This window comes from Microcebus murinus, chromosome 10 (assembly GCF_040939455.1).
Source record: "Microcebus murinus isolate Inina chromosome 10, M.murinus_Inina_mat1.0, whole genome shotgun sequence".
Classification (NCBI taxonomy): domain Eukaryota; kingdom Metazoa; phylum Chordata; class Mammalia; order Primates; family Cheirogaleidae; genus Microcebus; species Microcebus murinus.
Genome location: NC_134113.1, coordinates 59,333,662 through 59,353,579, shown reverse-complemented (window position 1 = coordinate 59,353,579; position 19,918 = coordinate 59,333,662). Strand labels below are relative to the sequence as shown.

General features: G+C 36.2%; 2 protein-coding genes across 2 annotated transcripts; both read right to left on the bottom strand.

Annotated features, from left to right (window-relative positions):
• Nucleotides 1-401: 401 nt before the first annotated feature.
• LOC105865628 (olfactory receptor 9K2-like) lies at nucleotides 402-1,370 on the bottom strand. Its single transcript, XM_012754340.3, has one exon. The coding sequence runs from the start codon at nucleotides 1,341-1,343 to the stop codon at nucleotides 402-404; it is 942 nt and encodes a 313-aa protein (XP_012609794.2). The 5' UTR covers nucleotides 1,344-1,370.
• A 15,910-nt stretch (nucleotides 1,371-17,280) lies between these two features.
• Nucleotides 17,281-18,222, bottom strand: LOC105865790 (olfactory receptor 9K2-like). Its single transcript, XM_012754636.2, has one exon. The coding sequence runs from the start codon at nucleotides 18,220-18,222 to the stop codon at nucleotides 17,281-17,283; it is 942 nt and encodes a 313-aa protein (XP_012610090.2).
• Between the last annotated feature and the right edge of the window lie 1,696 nt (nucleotides 18,223-19,918).

The window sequence follows — 19,918 nt, the reverse complement described above, 5'->3', positions numbered from 1 at the left end:
GGGTTGGTGCTTCTGCTAATCATAAGACAATATGCATTCTGAGTTTAACATCCTTACCAGACCAACATTTCTGCCCAGCATTTCAATAGGAAAAGAAGAAATAAAATAAAATAAAATCTTTCTCCCACTATCTTAAAGTTAAACCAATTAAGAGTAAGAAGTATATTTCTTTTAATAGAATGACTGCAAATTTTATTCATGCCCAAGATATCTATATATAACACTGTTCTTAAATAAGAGTGAATGATGGATAAGTATTTCTCCTTAAATGAAAATAATTCATTTGTGGAATTGCCAACTTAAGGGATCCTTAAGTGACTCAAGCTCAACCCCATATTAAAAGCAAATCAAAATGAAAGAATCAATGGGTCCATTATTGAGGAAATCATAAGATAGTATAATTAGAATAAAGCTTTTTTGCTCCATAGGATTTTTCTCAGAGCTTGCTTGACATCCTTGTTTCTTAATGAGTAGATCAGAGGGTTTAACATGGGTGTGACCAATACATAAAATACTGAAGCCACTTTGCGAAGTTCAAGATTGCTTGTAGATGTGAGATATACAAAGGAAACAGTCCCATAAAGCAAGCTTACAACCCCCAGGTGGGAGGTGCAGGTGGAAAAGGCTTTCTTTCTCCCTTCGCTGGAGGGGATCTTCAAGACTGTGGCCACAATATACATGTAAGATACTACAATAACAACTATTGTGGGCAAAATAATGAGGACAGCCAAACTCAGAGATACTACCTTATTGACAAATAGATTAGAACAGGAAATCTTCTCAACTTGATAAGAATCACAGTAAAAGTGATCAATGACTCGAGATGCACAGAAAGACACCGAAAATGTTACGCTGACTTGGAGGATGGAACTCACCCAGCCACAGAAATAGGAGCCAGCAACCAGCTGAGTGCAGAGGCGTCTTGACATGTGCACACTATAAAGAAGAGGATTGCAGATGGCACTGAAGCGGTCATAGGCCATGGCTGCCAGGACAAACCCCTCTGTTATAATGAACAGGGCAAAAAGGAAGCACTGGGCAGCACAACCTGCAAAGGAGATTGTCTTTTTCTCAGACAGGAAGTTGACCATGGCTTTAGGAGCAATAACAGTGGAGTAGAAGAGGTCAATGAAGGAGAGATTGCCTAGAAAGAAATACATTGGTGTGTTCAGCTGGGAGTCTGTCACAATGATTGCCATCATACTAATGTTCCCCAAAACGATCATGCCATAGACCAGCAGGAATAGGAGGAAGAGGAGAACGTGGAACTCTGGACGGACCCTGAAGCCTACAAGAATGAAGTCAGTTTCATCTGAATGGTTGCCTGCTCCCTTGTCACCCATGGTAAGAACCTGCTAGGAGTTACAAGATAAGATTAAAAATTGAATTCTCTACCTATATCTTGGTGTCATAAAAATATCCATTTTTTGTTGTAGAAGATGAAATGCGTGCTGTCATCTTTTTTTTCACTCAATTCTCTTACGTGTGAATTGTTGTACCCTTTTATAGAATCTGAATATGAGATACATTGAGATTGCCCATCATCACAAAAATATGTTATGAAGTTCATCATTTTCTAATGTGTTTCTCTAAATCCTGTGCTCTTTCCATTATAACAATATGCCTTTCACTCTTAGAGCATTATTCCTTTATATCGGCTCCTCACTTGATTTACATGGTAAATTTAATAAATAGTATCTGAAGGTTTTGAAAGATGTATAAATACTTGTTCTCATCTTTAGATTTAAAACTCTACGAATAGACATGAGGCATTTATAGAGGTCAATACAATATTAACGGTTTGTGATAGTTTGAAATAGGTTACCAAGGGATTTAGTTGAGTATTCTGAATTAAAAACTTTAAAAATAGGATACATTGTCAGCTTCTTGAAGTGAACAAAGTTCAGACATGCTACAAGGAGAATTCCATGAATCTTACAAATCTCTGTACTGATATGTCAAGAATCCAATTTAATCTTAAACTCCCATGCAGCTGGAGAAAAGGAAACTTCAAAACAATGAATTGGCCAAATTTTTGGTTAGGAAAAATATTATCAGTTCTGAAAGCTAATTTTATGATATCTATATTTAGAACAAGATTTATAAACGTAATGGCACAGTCATTTTTTTCTGTTATTCAGACTTTTACCATCCCACTCTTAGCAGATGGGAGAGATTATGTGGTTTATCAAAAGCAGCAAATAACCTAAAAAGTGTTATTAATATTTTTGGTTTGGCATGAATGGCAGAGTCACCATAAGTAGTTGCCTATCGTTCATATCATCCCTCACACACCTGACCTTTCTATTTTTTTTTTTTTTTATCTTCCCCCGAGTCCCTCGGCTCCCACTGCTGTCTTCATCTTCTCATTACCTGATCTTTTTCCTCTACTCCCAAAACTAATTTTTCTTAAAAGTTAGCAAGTTAGTTAGCAAGAGGAGAAAACTGGTAACAACTCAGTAATGTGATTCTTAGATCTCTTCTCTACCTCACAGCTCCTGTTCCATATTGAAATACACTTAAATAATATTAATTAAATTTCTTGTCCAGAAAAGCACTAGGTGCCCATGTTAACTTCTACAAAGATAATTGTACTTAAATATTACCATAAAACTAGAGATAAAGCAATGAAGATTTAACAAAGGAATTTCAGTCGCTCATCATGAGATACAGATGATTAATAAAATAAGGTAAAAATCAGAAATTTTTAGAGTAAATGAGAAGGCCTTGTCAAAACTACCAAATTCATTCCGCACAACTGGATATTTGGTGGTAAGTATTTTAGCAAGAAATTTTCTTTTTTTTTTTTCTGGCTCCCAGTTTTATTAATCAAATTACAAAATATTGTCTGAAACTATATCTCTCAATATCCAGAGATCAGGGATTAATTGTTTTGAGATTAATGTTTTGAAAATGATAATATGTATTCATTTAGTCATTCATTTAGTCACTGTACACTTGTTGGCTACCTACTCTATGCCAGCCAGAATAAGGAAATACACAAGTATTAGAGATCAGTTTTGTCTCAAAGTAAAAATGCATTGCATTTTTCTTTCTTGTCCACCTTCAATTTATTATGAAATAACCAGTATGTTGTGATCTGCTCTTCAAGAAAAGGGATATTATTTTTTAAGGTACATACAGGGTTTTATAAAAATTTTGAACAGGCAAATTTTACCAACTATAAAATAATTTTTATTTGATAAAGCACACAAAAAATACTGATGGATGACTAATTATTTCACTGAAATAAACAAATTTATTGTATCTCTTACCTGAATACCTTTCTTTACGTCTATTGAGCAATTTTCTACTGGTAGATGGAAGGATACAAAATTTGTTGTTCTAGAAAGACAGAAAAGTTTGTAAAATATATAAAGGAAATTAAAGACAATGATAAAATTAAGCATAATAAAAAATAAAAGTTTAGCACAAGATATAAAAACCTTGTTTTGAAATATGTAGTTTTCATCTCAGTTTTAGGCTTTTCTTATAGGTTAATAATATCCAATTCTTCAACTAAGAATGCTTTTTCATTTCCTTAGCAGTGTTTTGCCTAAAAATCCCCTGTAATTATGCACCCATTTCCAGAGAAAAGAGGATGGAAGAGGGGATCTATTAAGGCCTCTTCCAGACCTATGAACATTTCTTTATTGAAACTGAAAAAAATGCCGCTGAACCTGTAGAATCATACTACACGAGCATTCCTCTCCTCTGTGTGGCATATTTTATAAGCCTTAGAATGAGAATGATGAAAGCAAAGTGGAAATTTAAGTAGGACAAAGATAAAATCACCAGTGAATAGTGGTAGTCCTGGATGTACTGTGGGAATACAGCAGGAGGTGGTGCCATTAGTTGGCTCTATTGCAACTATTTCTGGTAATTATAGCATGGATTGGTAGAAAGGGACTCCTCTGGGGGGAGATTATAATAAGTCAATTATGGTGATAACAAGGGAAAGTTCCAGATTCATCCTAAGAGGGTCACATAGGAAGAGACAATAAGAAAACAATAATATCTACCCTTATTGCTTACCTTGAACCATCTCTGGGTCTTTTTAGAAACAACTTCTCTTTAGAATAATTTGCTTTAGATCAAGATATTCTATTTTATGTAATTTTCATTTATCTGTTTAATTTATACCTCTACATTCACAATGAATTTATCTATTGCTTCTTTTACATGGCAGCTCATAGTCTTATGTTCTCTAGATTCATTGTTCCTGTTTTCTTGTGGGACAGTAGGCTCTATAGAGTGAATTCTATTTTGCATATTATATCATAAAACATATTACAGACCATGTCACCAGTGTATCCATAATTAAAATTAATGACCAAGATTCAATTAATAAGTTAATCTATTTGAATATAAGTGGCAACAATTATCTCAAGGCCTTATCACCTCTGGTAGACTGAATACTGTGCTTCTAGCCAGACCACAAGTTTGAGGGTCCAGATATCAGAATCTCACTGAAATACAAGAAGTAATGAAAGAAGTAATGAGCTTGAAAGACATAAACATGTAGAACTATAGTCATTCTTAGTCTACCATATACTAAATTCCAGTTATCAAAAAATTAGAACATAGGCTTGACATGGTGGCTCACGCCTGTAATCCTAGCACTCTGGGAGGCCGAGGTGGCCGATCGTTTGAGTTCAGGTGTTCAAGACCAGCCTGAGCGACAGTAAGATCCTGTCTCTACTAACAAAATAGAAAGAAATTAGCTGGACAACTAAAAATATATAGAAAAAATTAGCCAGGCATAGTGGCACATGCCTGTAGTCCCAGCTACTCAGGAGGCTGAGGCAGTAGGATTGCTTGAGGCCAGGAGTTTGAGATTGCTGTGAGCTAGGCTGACACCACAGCACTCACTCTAGCCAGACAACAGAGTGAGACTCTGTCTCAAAAAAAAAAAAAAAAATAAAGAACATAAATGTACAAGATAAAAATGACTAGATACAATTTTCTTTAGCATACTTATCAGCTAGCTATTACAAAAATAACGTATAGAGAACCACAAAGCCTCAATGTCATTAACCTGATGTTACTGAGGTCATCAGTAACATCTGCTGATCTTGACTATGAAGTACCTGTCGTTGGTCAGTTGACTTGCCTTTGCTGGGATGACTGAGGCAACTTGTCTCTTCTCTGCATGTGTCTTCTCTTCCATTAGGCAACCCTGAGCATCTTCTTATAGTCATGGTTCAGAGGGACAAATAAAACCAGAAATGCACAGGCACTTTTCAAGCTAACATCTCGTTGGCCAAAGAAAGTGATAAGGATAAATCAAAGAATAGGGCAGAGCACCCTTCCCTGAGTTCGAAAGCACAGCAAAATCACATAGTAAAGAGCATGGACAAAGGGAGGGGTGAATAGCACCATTTCTTTCCAATTCAGGGCAATGTCTTGAAATGGAGCCCAGCTGGCCTGTTTTGAAAGTTCATATGGGCCAGACTTTCACAGCCCTTTGTTAGGGCTTACCATGTGGTCCTTGCACAGACTTACTATTATAGTGGGTAAAACCTCTCCCAGTTTCAGCTACTATTCTCACAATTGTCTACCATACTTTCCAGGGAATATCTGTTGGCTATTTTGAGTTTGTCTGTTCTTATGTCTGTTAGAAATCTCATTTCTTCCATTTGCTTTCTCCCACACAGATGACAATAATATTAGGTTTCGAGATTGGTGGTGGTTTGTTCCCACCTGCTTATATTTAGAGGTCGATTAGTCATACTTTGTCATCTAAATTCACTGTAATATCTGTGATATTTCATTTTGCTCTCTCTGGTTGTTCTGTTTTCATGTCCATATTTGGGAAATCTAATAACTAAGCTGCCACTGCTACCACCATCGTCCCAGAAGCTAGGTTGTAAAACTTTTTTTTCTTTTTCTTTTTTTTTTTATTTCAGGATATTATAGGGGTACAAATTTTAAGGTTTCAATAAATGCCTTTCCCCCCCTGCCCACACAATGGAAACCTTTTTTAACAAGCACATCTTGATATTACAGGCTGGTTGTGGAAAACAGCATTTTGGTCCCCATGACTTTCATTCTGTGGTGTCATGTCTGTCTATGGTTATATTGTTACATGGCAAGAGGCACTTTGTAGCTGTATTTAAGATTATTAAATAACTGATCTTAATAGAGGGATACTGTCCTAGATTATCTGAGTGTGTCCAATGTAATCACATGAGCCCTTAAAAGCAGAGAGGAAGCCAGAAGAAGCAGTTAGAGAGATTCAAAGCATATGTGTTAGTGACCCACTCTCATTTCTGATATTGGTATGTTGTGTTTTCTCTTTTTTTAAAAAAAGGTTTCAATTTTATTAATTTCCCAAAGAAACATCTTTTAGTTTCATTGATTTTCTACTTTCTATGCCATTGATTTTAGCTCTGATCTATATTATATCTTCTCTTCTGCTTACTTCAGATTAATTTCTTTTATTTTTTGGGGGGTTTTTTTGGTTGTTTGTTTGTTTTTATTTTGTTTTGTTTTTTGCTTTTATAGGGTGGAAACTGAAATAATTGATTTGAGATCTTTCTTTTCTAATATACACCTTTGACCTGAAATTTCTGCCTATACACTGCTTTACAGCATTCCACAATTATGATATGTTGTGTTTTTATTTTCATTCAGGTCAAAATACCTTCTGATTTTTCTTCTTATTTTTTATTTGACCTGTAGTTATTTAGATGTGGTGTGGTATTTTCTTTTCAAATATTTGTAGATCTTCCTAACATTTTTCTGTCATTGAGGCTGATTTGATCCCACTGGGATCAGGCAACATACTTTTCATGACTTATATACCTTTAAATTCATTGACACTTCTTTTATAACCCAGAATACAATCTATCTTAGTAAATGGTCCAGGTGCACATGAAAAAAAATGTATATTCTGCTGTTGTTGAGCAGAATGCTCTATAAATGTCAACTAGGTCAAGTTGGCTGATGATATTGTGCATTTACCAATTTTATGTCTACTCCTCTATCAATTATTAAGAAAAAGGTTTGAAATCCCATATTATGCATATGTACACCTGCCCCTTCGTCTCTGTGAGTTTTGCATCTCCAGATTCAACTACTCAAGGGTTGAAAATGTAGTTGGACATACAATGGGTGCATCTGTACCAAACATGTACAGACTTTTTTCTTGTCATTATTTCCTAAACAATATAAAATAACAACCTTTTACATAGTATTTACGTATATTAGGTATTATAAGTAATATAGAGATTATTTAAAGTATATGAGAGAATATGCTTTTATTATAGCTAAATACTATACTTTTTATATAAGGGTCTTGAGCTTTTGTGGATTTTGGTATCCACAGAAAGGTCTTGGGATTAATCCTCTACAGATGCCAAGGTATGACTATATTTGTTCATTTCTCCTTACACTTCTATCAGTTTTTGCTTGTATTTTGAAACTTTACCATAAAATGCATTAACATTTAAGATTATCCTTTTGCTCTGATTGTTCATATTTCCAGAGTTCTTTCACTGATTCCTTCTTATCTGGCCTCTCGATCCAGTCCTGGATGTACTGGGTCTGGCTTGTGGGCCTGTCCCTGGGACCTCAAATATCAATCTCTGACTGTGCCAGGGAGACAAGTGCTGGCCCCAAGTTGCCTATGGGGTGTTCAAGCAGGTTTGATGAACTTCTTGGGTGTGCCTATGTCCTGCTGTCTTTGCATCTTCCCAGGAATGTGAATTATGTTGGATCCCCCAGCTTCATCTCTAATAAGGTGGGTGGTACTTGTAAGTACAAATTAGCCACTCCTTGCTTGCTTGAGTTGGAAGATGCTATGATGAACTGTATAGTTGTTCTCCCAGTCATTGGTTGATGTTTATGTGAAAGAGCCAGTTGCCAAGATACTCTTTTGGGACCATGGTAGACTCTGGTCCCTCAGCTGGAGCATTTGCATGGCCCAAGCTTTAGGAGGGACCCTATAACTCCCAGGGGGGTTGCTTGGTCTCCACCACCACTGAGGTGCGGGGAGGAGCAAGGCAGTTAGTGGCTGGGTTGCAGGAGCCTAAAAGGCATTGCAAAGCCTTGGCAGGGCTCAGAAGTTGCTTTTCCGGCCACCAGGGGGAGCTGCTGGTAGGAGGGTCAGCTCTCCTGAGGAGCTCTCCAAACCAGGAGGGCTATTTCCAGAGGAGGGGCCTAAACACTTTAGTGCCACCACTCTGGGCTGGGATTCTTCTGCCTTTATCCAGTAGCACAATTTTTCTGCAGGGAAGGGCGAGCACTCCCCCAAATCGCCACTCCTTGGAGCCCCACAGTACACTCCTGTCAGTTCAGTCCATGTGTGCTCCCTCATTACCTGAGTCCAGCTCTCAATCCTCTCCCCAGTCTGTGTGTCTGACCTACTAGTGTGCATCTCCATGAAACACCAGCATGCAGGGACTTCCAAGATTGTGCATCTTTGTTCCACAACAAGTCCTTAAAGGAAGAGGTTTAGGCCCCACTATCTGTGGGGACCTCAGCCTGAAACATGCACTCATGGGAGAGAAAGGGCTCCTCCTGAACTTGTCTGCTGAAACTGCTCTCCCTGTAGTAATGAGTGGGGCGAGAGGCCACAGAACCTGGTCAGCAAGTGTGCCTGAGTGTGAAGCATTGGGCTGTCACGGAACCAGGAGCTAGACTATGCCTCTCCAAATGCCACTCCCTTATCTAATATGGTGGTTCTCCAGCAGAAGGGATGGCAGCACTCCCAGATGCCCAGATCTCCATTCCTCAGCTCCGCCACACTTTCTCATCAGGTATGTCCATAGGGGCTTCCTTGCCATCTGAGTCCAGCTCCCAGACTTCTCCCCTGGGTCCCCTACACCCCTCTCATGCCTGGGGGGCACCTGGACTGGCTTGCTTATCTGAGCCATTGGCAAGAGACCCTGAGAAATGCTGGTAGGCAGGAAGTTCCCAAATTGTACACCCCGGTTCCACCACAAGTCCTCAAGGGAAGGAGGTGGATCCCACTCTCCATGGAGACTTCAGCCAGGGATGTGTGTCCCCCAGAGAGATGCAACTGTTTGTGAACTTGTGAGCTCAAACTATGCTCACAGTTGTAATGGGTGGGGGAGAGGCTGTGGCTCCCAGTCAGCCCAAGCTCAAACTGCTTTCTCAGTTGCAGTAGACAAAGGAGGAGCAGGGCAGGAAGTGTCTGGGTGGGAGAAAGCCAGAACTCTGGCTTCTCATGGCACTCTCCCAGGGGTAGCCCTTTACTGGCTGCCCAAACTCATGGGATGCACTGGTTCACCCTACTATTACTTATTCGCTGCCATGCCTGGGCTGGTGGAGGGTGAAAAAGCCTGCAGTAAACTTAGTGTCCCACTGTTCACCCAAGGCACATAGGAGGAGGTGGGGAATCCTCCCTTACTCTTTCACTGGGCTCTGAGCTCTCTGGGTTTGCTCCTTGCCAATATCGTCTCCTCTTTATCTTCTTTCTTAGTTTTGCAATTTTCTCCATATGGTCTCCAGCCATCTCTGTGATCCACACCTGAGCTGCAATTCTTCCTTTTTCTCTATCCGATATTTGACATCATGCCTTCCCACCACGACTGTCTGACAAGCAATGTCTCTAATCAGCCATCTTGGACATCTATCAAGAGCTAGAATATTTATATAGTCTCAGAGTAGTCAATCAAAATACTTATTAGGGGCCAGATGTAGTGGCTCACACCTGTAATACTAGCACTTTGGGAAGCCAAAGTGGGAGGATCACTTGAGGCCAGGAGTTTGAGACCAGCCTGAGCAGAGAGCGAGACCTCATCTCTACAAAAAAATGTAACAATTAGCTGGGCCTGGTGGTGTAATCCTTTACTCCCTGTTGCTTTGGAGGCTGAGGCAGGAGGATTGCTTGAGCCCAGGAGTTCAAGACTGTAGTAAGCTGTCATCACTCTGCTGCACTCCAGCCTGAGCAGCTGAGTAAGACCTTGTCTCTAAGAAAAAAAAAAAAAAAGAAAAAGAAAAAAATATTTATTAATTACAAAAAGAAAGGCAAACTTTTCAGGGGAGAATGATGGCAGATATTATTTTAATCAAGTGATCAAGTAAGCATTACCAGTTATGGGACAGATGAAAATTGTGTGCCTCCTGAGAGAACACAATATGAACACAGCACCACTTGTGTAACAGTCCTGCCAAGGGTACATACTTGAACCTGATCATAAAGAAACAAAAGAAAAACACAAATTGAGGGGGCATTCTATAAAATAACTGGCTTAATATAAAGAAAAAAAATCAAGGTATGTCAAAGAAAGACTGAAGAATTGTTTCATGTTTAAGGAGGCATATATATAACAACCACGTACAATATGTGATTCTAAACTTTTATTATAACTACTCCTTTTACTATTAATATTAAAGAGACCTTTGGAACAGTTAGTTATTTCAAAGGTTTAGATGGCAGTAAAGTAATCCTGATGCTGAGTACTGAAATACTGGAGGAACAGAGCTTGTCTAAAGTCCATTCTGGAGCCCATCTCACGTGCTGCCTGCTCTCAGTTGTCAGCTGTCTCCCACCTGTGACTCTCAGGTAAACTTTGGTCCTCTGCCCATTTTTCAGTGGCTACTGAAACTACTGTCTTCCCAAACCATGAAGTTAGCACCCTGAACTTAAGGTAGAGATAATTTCTTGAAGATTCCATGACCCTTTACTACCTGTCCCTTAGTTTCCCACAGCAACACTAGCATACTCCTATTTTGCAAAGCAGTCTTTTCCAAAGGGTTAAAGGAAACAGAAAAAGAGTATAGAAATGTACTTAAAATTTGATGCTAGACCTCACATTTTAAAAATGTCTCTCAATCAACTCACCATGAAATTTGTCACTGCTATATTTTTGCCAGTGGCTCTCACCTCTGCTAATGGTTTTGTGTGATCTTCATCTCCCCTTATGATCTCTCTGTAACTGCTAGATCATGCTGAGAAAATATTTTTAAAATCAAGCCCAGTATTATTTTCATTCCATTGTCTACCCCAAAGGAGACTTTGAGGCATCCATTGCATATCTCAAAATTAATTAAGAGACAAAAGTGTTGTTGACTGAAGATTTCTGCTTTTGGCCATATAAACCTCATGACAAATCTTCAAACTTCTCATTTTTTAACATTAACCAAGTGAAATTCCTAGGTAGGACTCTCTCTCCCAGACCAGACTAATAGAGAAGCACTGGAAAAATGCTGTATATTCCCACCCTCCTCAGAGTTAATAAAATTAATATAGAATTTCTTTGTTTTAATATTTTAAAATATTAAATAGAATATTTTAAAGGATATTTCCAAAATTATCTCCAACATCATATTAATAAACTCCTAAAGGTATTTTATTAAACCCTTAATCAAATAAGAAGGCTTACTTTCATAATTATATAATTTACCCTGATTAAGTATCCCCTGATGTGTTAGGAAATCTTCCATTTGGCAGTGACTAACAGAACAACCAGCAACTTTCAAATTACCTGTGATGTGTGATGCTTCTCTCTAAGAACATTGGTGGAGAGGGGATAAAGTTAAATGGTCGCCCAGATATCAGGGGTAATAGTGGAAGATTTGGTTTACAAGACAGTTGCAGCTTTGGCTTATTAGTCAAAAAGATTGATGTGGTATAGTGGTCTCCACCTATAGTTAGTTAATCATGGGGTATTAGGAATGAAATAAGTGTGTAAGAGAGAGAGAATTGATCTGATCAACAGAGACATAACTAAAGCCACCATGATTCAGAACAAATCCATCTCCCAATTCTGACATAGTCACTAGAATGAAGAACTGTGCATACCCTTGAATAAGGACCCCATTCTACTACCAAATGTGTAAACTGAAATTCTTCCAACAAACTTTCTTTAAATATTTTGGTGGCTAATTTATAGGTGACCAAACACTGAAGAAAAGTATATGCCTAAACATTTTGTGGACTTATTGGGATATTTAGATCCTGTCTCAGAATTATCATGAACTCCTAAGGACCCAGAATGTCACCCAAGCTGGTCATCAGAATGAAAGATTAGAAAGGGCAAGACAGGGAATGACTTTTACCATGGAACCTCAAAATCCATAGTGTGTTTCCACTTCCTAAATATATATATAATTGTAGTATGAGGCTGAAGAAACTGGTAACCATATACATTTGATCCATGACATACAGTAAGAACTAATAAAGTGATTAGGGCCAAATGGAATTTAGTGGAGCTTCTTATCAAATTATATGACATGTGATACAGATCACAAGAGGAATAGCAGAGAAGAGTGCCACCAGCAAAGACTAAAAAAATAAATTCAACACTTTCTTTGCATTTATTCTATAGTTTGACCAATGAAAAGATAGGGTTCTTGAAAGTCACCTTAGTTTATTATAATTTAATCAAATGATGAGTTTAGGTGTAGTTAGTAAAATAGATGCGATCCTTCTTGGAGCAAAAAAAAAACTACTTGGTGCTTGAGAATATATTTTGAAAATATGTATCTGAATCATTTTCTCCTTTGTGCTAAACATAAAACAACACAATCACTTTGTTTTTACCTGACAACAACAGAAATCCTGCCTCAATTTATTCTCTGTTCTCATATAGTCCAAAAGGTAAGGAAGAAGCTGTACTCTTTTGTTAATTCTGCATCATTTAAAATAAGGAAAAATAAATATCTACATTTCCCAAACTCTTCAACAGACTATTTCTTACATCTTATTTAAATATATTTTAATGGGATATGTTCCCATTATGCCTAAACTAGTTATCAATAAGAAAGAATGAAAACACTAGAACAAAAATAAACTAAAGATGTTCCACTGATGATAGAAACTTTTCAGAAGAAAGAAGAAAGTGTCTACCATACAGGCAAACAATAGTGTCTAGTATACTACAGGTAGCTCACAAAACTAAGACCGTCCAAAGCACAGATCATTTAGGGGTGGAGATTAGAATAAACTCACTAAACATAGAAGACTGAGCATCTGAGATCAAAGGCAAGGGAACATCAAATATAAAAGAGAAGTAAGAAATGTATAATAAGCACTATGAGCTGTTGGCTACTTTCGCAAAGAAGGACTGTAGGAAGGTTCAAACATTTTAATATTTGATTGAATTGTATTGTTTTTTCATTCATATGTAAATATAGATATATTTATAAATTTTACTTATTGATTATAGTACTGATGATGAGAGTCAGACCTACCATTGGTGTATAGATTACAGAATATTAAGACAGGATATTCAACTAATTAATAGAGAAATGGCAATCAACCAGGGATCTTAGACTATGAACTGAATAGAGCAATGAACAATATTTTGGGTCATAGTTTTTAGGGGATAGAGTTACAATAGTTTGTATAGATTTGAATAGACATTATGTTAGAGGTTGGAAGTTTGGGAATTGTATACGTGGAAACAAGTATACAGAATTTGTACAGTAAAATAAATGAATGTTTAGGAGAATTGTTGATTTGATCTATTCACCATAAAATTTCCCTTATAAAAATCACCCTATTTTAGAACAATTAGCTTTTTGTAGCTGTCTATAGGTTATTGGAGCTTCAATTAAGAGGCTCACCCTCCCCAAGAAAATCAGTGGACACATGCTTAAAACTAGAACTCTTAAGTCTCATTCACTGGAATTAAAATTTCCAACAGAGGGAAAAAGAGTCTGAAATTTATTGAAGTAAATATTTCTAATAGTGTGGCATTTAACAAATTTGGATTCTGCTTGAAAATTTTTTCTCTTGGAATGTTCAGTAGAAACTCATCTTCTTCCTATGCAGCCAGAGCTAAATAATATTCATATGTATTTTTTTTAAAGTGTACAATTTAATAAATTTTGACATATTTATACACACACAAAACCATCGCCATAATCAAGATAGTGAACATATCAATCACCTTTGCATGTTTGCTTGTGCTGCTCTGTAATCCTCCCTCTCTCCCCACCCTGGCACCCCCTACCAGTCTCCAGGCAACCACAGATCTGCTTTCTGTCACTGTAGAGCCTTTGCTTTTTCTAGAATTTTATATAAATGGAATCATATATTACATGTTCTTTTTTTTTTATTTCGGCATATGATGGGGGTACAGATCAGAGAAATGCAAATCAAAACCACAATGAGATATCACTTAACTCCAGTGAGAATGGCCTTTATCAAATATTCATATTTCTAAATATTTATCTGTTACTCAAGTCATCCAAAATTAATTTATGTAGTTTTTCACAAAAGAAACCTAACTATAAGATATCTGTTGAGGAAACTGATGCCAGATATCAGAGGGCCAAAAGCTGTGAATAAATAGATGCTTTTAAAATGTTGATAAAGAAAGAAGAAATTATTTCAAAAATCTAGAAGCCATATTCTGTAAAAGTAATATGGAAATCAATCTTACGTTAAAGTTTTTGTTTTTGTTTCATTGTTTTGTCTTTTCTTTTTTAACAAAATTGGAATAATTAGGAAGTGATTTGAAATTGATTCCTTTTTTCGTGTTGTTTTCAGTTCTAGGACACCCTGCTTTTTTTCTTAACCCATATCTTTCATCTTCCTCCTCTCCCTTTCCAACTCCTAACAGTAGTTTTGTCCTCACTGAGATCACTAGGATAATAGCTTATAACATTCAGAATTTTATTTATTTTAAAACCTATACTGGTATCCTGAGATTCGGCAAAGTGACATCCCATTCTCAATTTACAAGAGTAAGAATAACATAGTCCAATACCAATTCAACATTAAAACATTTTACAATACCTTATCAGTTTAGCTACTCTAATCGCCATAATAATTTTAACTTCACAGTAAGGAATTGAAACTATCTTAAGGTAAGGCAAATGGAGCATGCTCTGGGTAGTAGCACTCAATGTTTAATTTAGTAATTTTAACTTACATTTGTAAAGTTTAATTTGGTGCTTATCTTTTGCAACTATCTGAGTCAAAGAATCTAAGCATTCTAGTAATGAAATGAATTATTATAAATGCTCTCACCAAAGTTCTGCATTGATGTACTAAATATGGTAAACATCAACAAAATACCAAATTCAAAGACAGTGCCACACATTATGTTACAGAACAATCAATATATGTTCAGTACAAAAAGTTGTAACCGGGGAAGATGAAACAACGCAGTACAAACATGATAAGAGTGTTTGAGATGCCCATTATAATCTTCAGCCTTTTGAGATTGTATCACAATATTAATTTTTTTTCACATGGATTTTGGTATACAGTTTTAAAGTCCCCTCTAAACCACAACTTAGGATATATAGGATATAGAATGTGATCTTCAAACTCTCTTGGATGGAGGAACAAAAGCAATCCATACATCATTAAAAAACAAGAAGAAATTACTTTCTCAATAAAAACCAACAAAATGTTGATATGACATTGGGTTGTCCTGATGGAATCTTGATGGCACAAGTAACAAGAAAGTTATAAATTAGGCACCACTTTTCATACAAAGCATGTGAACCCTGAAAAAATGTACCAAGGAAAATGTTTATGGCAACTAAAAGAAATAGGAGATAGTGGAATTTAATACCTTCAAAAGCATTCTGCCTTGGATTTTCAACTTTTTCAGATTTCTTTGAACATTTGGAGTGGTTTAAGTACTGCCATTTGTGAGGTTATGTACTGGAATACTGAAATCTGTTATGGCTACAAAACACAGAATGCAATTCACCATATTTAAAACTAAAGCAAATGGATCTAGGCTACATTTTTATCCAATATGTTATTGCCTTTTCCCCATAGTCCTTAATAATCTACACTTGTTAGATATATCAAAGAGTGACAATCTAAGGCTAATGGGCATTCAAAGGAAATAAGTAAACCTAAGCCTAAAAAAAGGAATCTTCCAGACTAATAAAAATCTATACCAAAGATCAGTTTCCAAAATGAATTAGTTTCCTATTTTGCTCTCAAGTGGTATTTTTAAAAATTAAGCATCAAGAAAAATGGTAGATTGACAGGTTTAAGAATGAGTGGTTGATTTATTATATAACCTTAATTTATTAAGTCTCTTAGCTTCCCTCTTTATCTCTTTGATAAAAATAATTATCTGTAAGTCCCTTCTCCTAATAAAATTCAATGTACAAAGATGCATGCTATTGTGCATGCATCAAAGGAGGTTTGCTATCTAAACAAAAACAGAAAAAAGATCTTATTTTACAGAAAAAAAACTTATTTTAGGTTTTCACAATGCCAAGCTATGGACAAAACTGAAAGTTGTATTTTATTTCTTAAGTTTAATTTTTGTCTATGATAACATTTTCTAGATGTAGGGATTATAATTGTTTATCTGAAGCAATACTTAAATGACGTGCAGAACAATAACTCTAGCATAACTTTTTCTTAAACCTGGCTTCCCTTGCTACCTGTCAAAGCTTTGGAATGGTCTCTCAACTACCCTTTTTATCAATTGACGTTTGACATTTAGGACTAATCACATTTTTATCATACCATAATCAAACTAATACACACACATATATAGGAACAAACACATATATGCATGCACATATAACTGTTCATAAATGTCTTATAAGGTCCTGTGATATTTTTAACTGAGATTTTCAAGGTGATTTCATTTCAATATAGAACTTTTACTTTGCATATTTATAACCAATAATTGATATTACCCAGAAAATAGAGGGCATGAGCTAAAAAACATAAACATCATAAGATGTTTTCATTACATTAGAGCAAAGCAGGGATGACTGTAGTTTAGAGAACACTAAACAATATGTCTTGATATAAAACAAATCAAAGCAATTTTTCCATGTTTGTTCTTCTTCAGCCCCTTTAATTTGACAAAGAGCACTCTGGTTATTTTTCCTTTCCATTTTTTTTCATCATGTACATTTACTATCACATCTTTGGCCTGTCATCAAAACAAAACAAAAAAGTACCATTTATACAATGTATCAGTTGCATGAAAACCAGTTGAGACACACAGTTTCCAAGTTAATCATTACATAAAGTATTTTCTCTATCTAAATTTTACTTAGGCATACAGGAAAGAGAAACAACAAAATCATATACTTCTCCATCCACCCAATCTCAAGAAAGAAAAGAGAATGACAAATACATAACTGTTTGTGGAAACACAGCAAATTTTCATAAATGTCCAAAACTTTCAAATTTAACATTGCCTTGAGTAAAAAGTGAGTAATTTATTTGGAGCATACTTTATAGGAAAGTATTTCTGCTGTGGAATAGAAGAGTTAAGGGATTTTTTTCTTTTTTAAAAAATGAACTTAAATACCTAATATAGATCAGGCAGGCAAAATTAATTGATGCTAGAAACAGTAAAGCAAAATTTAGAGCAAAACTTTTTTCTTCCATAAGACTTTTTTCATGGCATCTTTAACATCCTTATTTCTTAGAGAGTAGATTAAAGGATTCAACATAGGTGTGAACAAAATGTAACATACGGAAGCCACTTTACGGAGTTCAGGATTATTTGGAGGTGTGAGATACACGAAGGAGACAGTTCCATAGAGCAAACTTACAACCCCCAGGTGGGAGCTGCAGGTAGAAAAGGCTTTCTTCCTCCCTTCACTGGAGCGGATCTTTAAAACTGTGGACACAATGTACATGTAAGATACTACAATAACAATTATTGTGGGCAAAATAATGAGGACAGCCAAACTAAGTGACACCATCTTATTGATAAAGATATTGGAACAGGAGATCTTTTCAATTGGGTTCGAATCACAGTAGAAGTGATCAATGACTCGGGAGGCACAGAAAGACATGGAGAATGTTACACTGATTTGAAGGATGGAACTGACCCAACCACAGAGGTAGGAACCAGCCACTAACTGGATACAGACACTTCTTGACATACGGACAGAGTAGAGGAGTGGGTTACAGATGGCAATGAAGCGGTCATAGGCCATGGCTGCCAGAACAAAGGCCTCTGTTACCATGAAAAGTGCATAAAGGAACAGCTGAGCCACACAACCTGCAAAGGATATGGTCTTTTTCTGAGAGAGTATGTTGACCATGGCTTTGGGTACAATAACAGTGGAGTAGGAGAGATCAATGACGGAGAGATTTCCTAGGAAGAAATACATTGGTGTGTTCAGCCGGGGATCAGTCACAATGATGCCAATCATGGTAAGGTTCCCCAGAAGGACCATCCTATAAATAATCAGGAATAGCAGGAAGAGGAGACTGTGAAGCTCTGGACGGACCCTGATGCCTACAAGAATGAAGTCAGTCACATCTGAATGGTTGCCTCCTCCCTTGTCACCCATGGCAAATTTCTGCTTCAAGGTATAAGAGAAAGTCAACACATAAACTTTCCACTCTTTCTCTATTATCACAAATAACACTTAATATTAAAGAGGACTTTATAGTCAACATATGCCTTCATTTCCTTTATCTCATTAAGTTTACACACATTGAAAAAGAGAAGATGAGAGATACTTTGACTTGCCTAAGGAAGCACAACTGGCTAGCAAGGGAATTTGGACTGAAGGTGAAGTGTTTTGTATCCAGACTGGTATTAATTTCAACACAATGTAGTTTTATACTTTTTTATTTCTCTCTGCCTTATCTTATAAGATGGTTTATGAGATGCCATTTGTGATTGAGATGGCAATTTCAAAATATTGCCTGTTAAATTCCTAATACTAAGAAAAAGACTCTTCCTTTGTTTTTAATTCATTATTTAATATTCATTTCCCTTTAATGACCCTTTGATTAAATAAGTAATAAAAGAACAAATAAATAAATATTGGAGGCCGGGCGCTGTGGCTCACGCCTGTAATCCTAGCTCTTGGGAGGCCGAGGCGGGCGGATTGCTCAAGGTCAGGAGTTCAAAACCAGCCTGAGCAAGAGTGAGACCCCGTCTCTACTATAAAAAACAGAAAGAAATTAATTGGCCAACTGATATATATATAAAAAAAAAAATTAGCCGGGCATAGTGGCGCATGCCTGTAGTCCCAGATACTCGGGAGGCTGAGGCAGAAGGATCACTCGAGCCCAGGAGTTTGAGGTTGCTGTGAGCTAGGCTGATGCCACGGCACTCACTCTAGCCTGGACAACAAAGTAAGACTCTGTCTCAAAAAAAAAAAAAATAAATAAATAAATATTGGAAAAGAAAGCTAAAAAGTACATACCAAGGTCACGTGAACTTTCTACCAAAAAACATCTTACAACTTCAAATAAATTACCAGAGTTAATTGTCTTACTTGGAGAGCTTTTAAAATGCAATGAATCTTCAGCTTCTGGAACTAGTCTAATTTTATTTAAGTGCAAAAGTAAGATGTGAGTCATGACTTTATATTTTTTATTCTGTGAAGTTCATTGATCCTCCTTTTTTTTCTTATATAAATCTGTCAAGAAATCCATGTCATCTCAAACTTTTCTGAATTCGAGAAAAAATTAGAAGGTTTAAAGTAAGGAAAGAGTCAAAAATGTTGATTAAATAAAGAATATATTAGATTAGATAGTAAATTTTATTGAACTCAACCTGATGGTAAAAGCTCAATAGTTTTTTTTTTTTTTTTCTTTTCATTTTTTTTTTTTTTTTTTTTGTCACACAAGCCTTCCAGAGAAGCTCAATAGTTTTAAAACTAAATAAGTATTAATTTCTTAAAAACATCTAAATTAATCTATTTGGATTTGGATGACCTGTTAAGCAACCAAAACAATTTTGGTTACTTTGTAATATTTCTGGGTTTTTAATTTTTGTATGAAACAACACACTCATTATAAATGAAGTTGTCTAGCAATTAAGGGTGACCCACATCTTTTCTTCTTTGGTGGCATTTAAACCAGATGTCATTCATTCTCCTAAGAAGTGCTATGGAAATTAAAAACCAGAAGATGTCTTTGCCAAAATTGAAATAAGTGGTACACTAGCAATCAAAATAGAGAGTATTCAGAGTTTCTCTTTGACTCTTCATCCTCCCTCAGTTGTAAGAAGTTTACTTTTTTTGTTTTCTT